This window comes from Penaeus monodon, chromosome 27, assembly GCF_015228065.2.
Source record: "Penaeus monodon isolate SGIC_2016 chromosome 27, NSTDA_Pmon_1, whole genome shotgun sequence".
NCBI lineage: Eukaryota > Metazoa > Arthropoda > Malacostraca > Decapoda > Penaeidae > Penaeus > Penaeus monodon.
Window position 1 is genome coordinate 31,763,832 of NC_051412.1, and position 873 is coordinate 31,764,704.

General features: G+C 38.9%; 1 protein-coding gene across 1 annotated transcript in view; it reads left to right on the plus strand.

Moving 5' to 3' along the window:
• Positions 1–873, plus strand: part of LOC119590794 (colorectal mutant cancer protein-like) — a 157,596-nt gene that overhangs the window by 155,703 nt on the left and 1,020 nt on the right. The window contains exons 11-12 of the mRNA XM_037939507.1: positions 84–218; positions 642–832. Coding sequence (XP_037795435.1) covers positions 84–218; positions 642–832 — 326 coding nt within the window. The remainder of the gene's footprint in view (positions 1–83; positions 219–641; positions 833–873) is intronic.

Below are 873 nucleotides of genomic sequence, written 5' to 3' on the forward strand. Positions count from 1 at the left end.
TCAAAAATACGTATTTATGAATTTGAAACTCTCTCCACAGGAGATGCATCCACTCGACTAAACCCATTTTATTCCTCTATAAGGTATACCTAATAGAGAGGGAGAAAGCAGGTCTCGAGCTAAGAGTGGGGACGTGCGAAGCCCAAGCAGCTGCCTACTGTGCCACCATCGACCATTTACGATCGGAATTATCCCTAGCGCGTCCTGATGGCAGTAATGTAAGATGTTATATGATGTATTCTGTCTTGTTGAACTTGTTTTATATTTATAATTATTGTTTTTTTTTGTTGTGTATTATTATTGAAAGGATTTGAATGTTTAAAGTACCCACTTTTCCAAGGATTGATTCGTGACCGTAATAACATTCATTTCTTTATATATGCATTATATGAATTAAGCTAAAAAATATAAATCAATTATAGTTATTAGCTAACTGAAATAACAGTTTATTATAAACATTTTATTGAAATTTAATACCTTCTTTGCTTTCACTATTTTCATGCAGTAGGCTATAATACACCGTTTTTTTATAGCTTGGCACCCTTTTCTATGTACTTATTTACACTGAAAAATTTCCAGGCATTGATATTTATATAATAACTATTGCCTGCATGTGTCACAATTCCTCTCTCTCCCTACAGGACGTGGAAGGCGAGGGGGACAGTGGTGTAGACTCCTCATCGCCGGAAATTATGGAAGCCTTGCGTCGTGAACGGCAGCTGAAAGTCCGCGTCCAAGACCTGGTCACGACCCTGGAGAAGGTGACCAAAAACTCGGAGGCTCGACACATGCAGTCGCAGGAATTCATCAATGACCTGAAGAAAGCTAATGGGTGAGAGACTGGGAGATTGCATGTGGCATTCTGAGTACCCG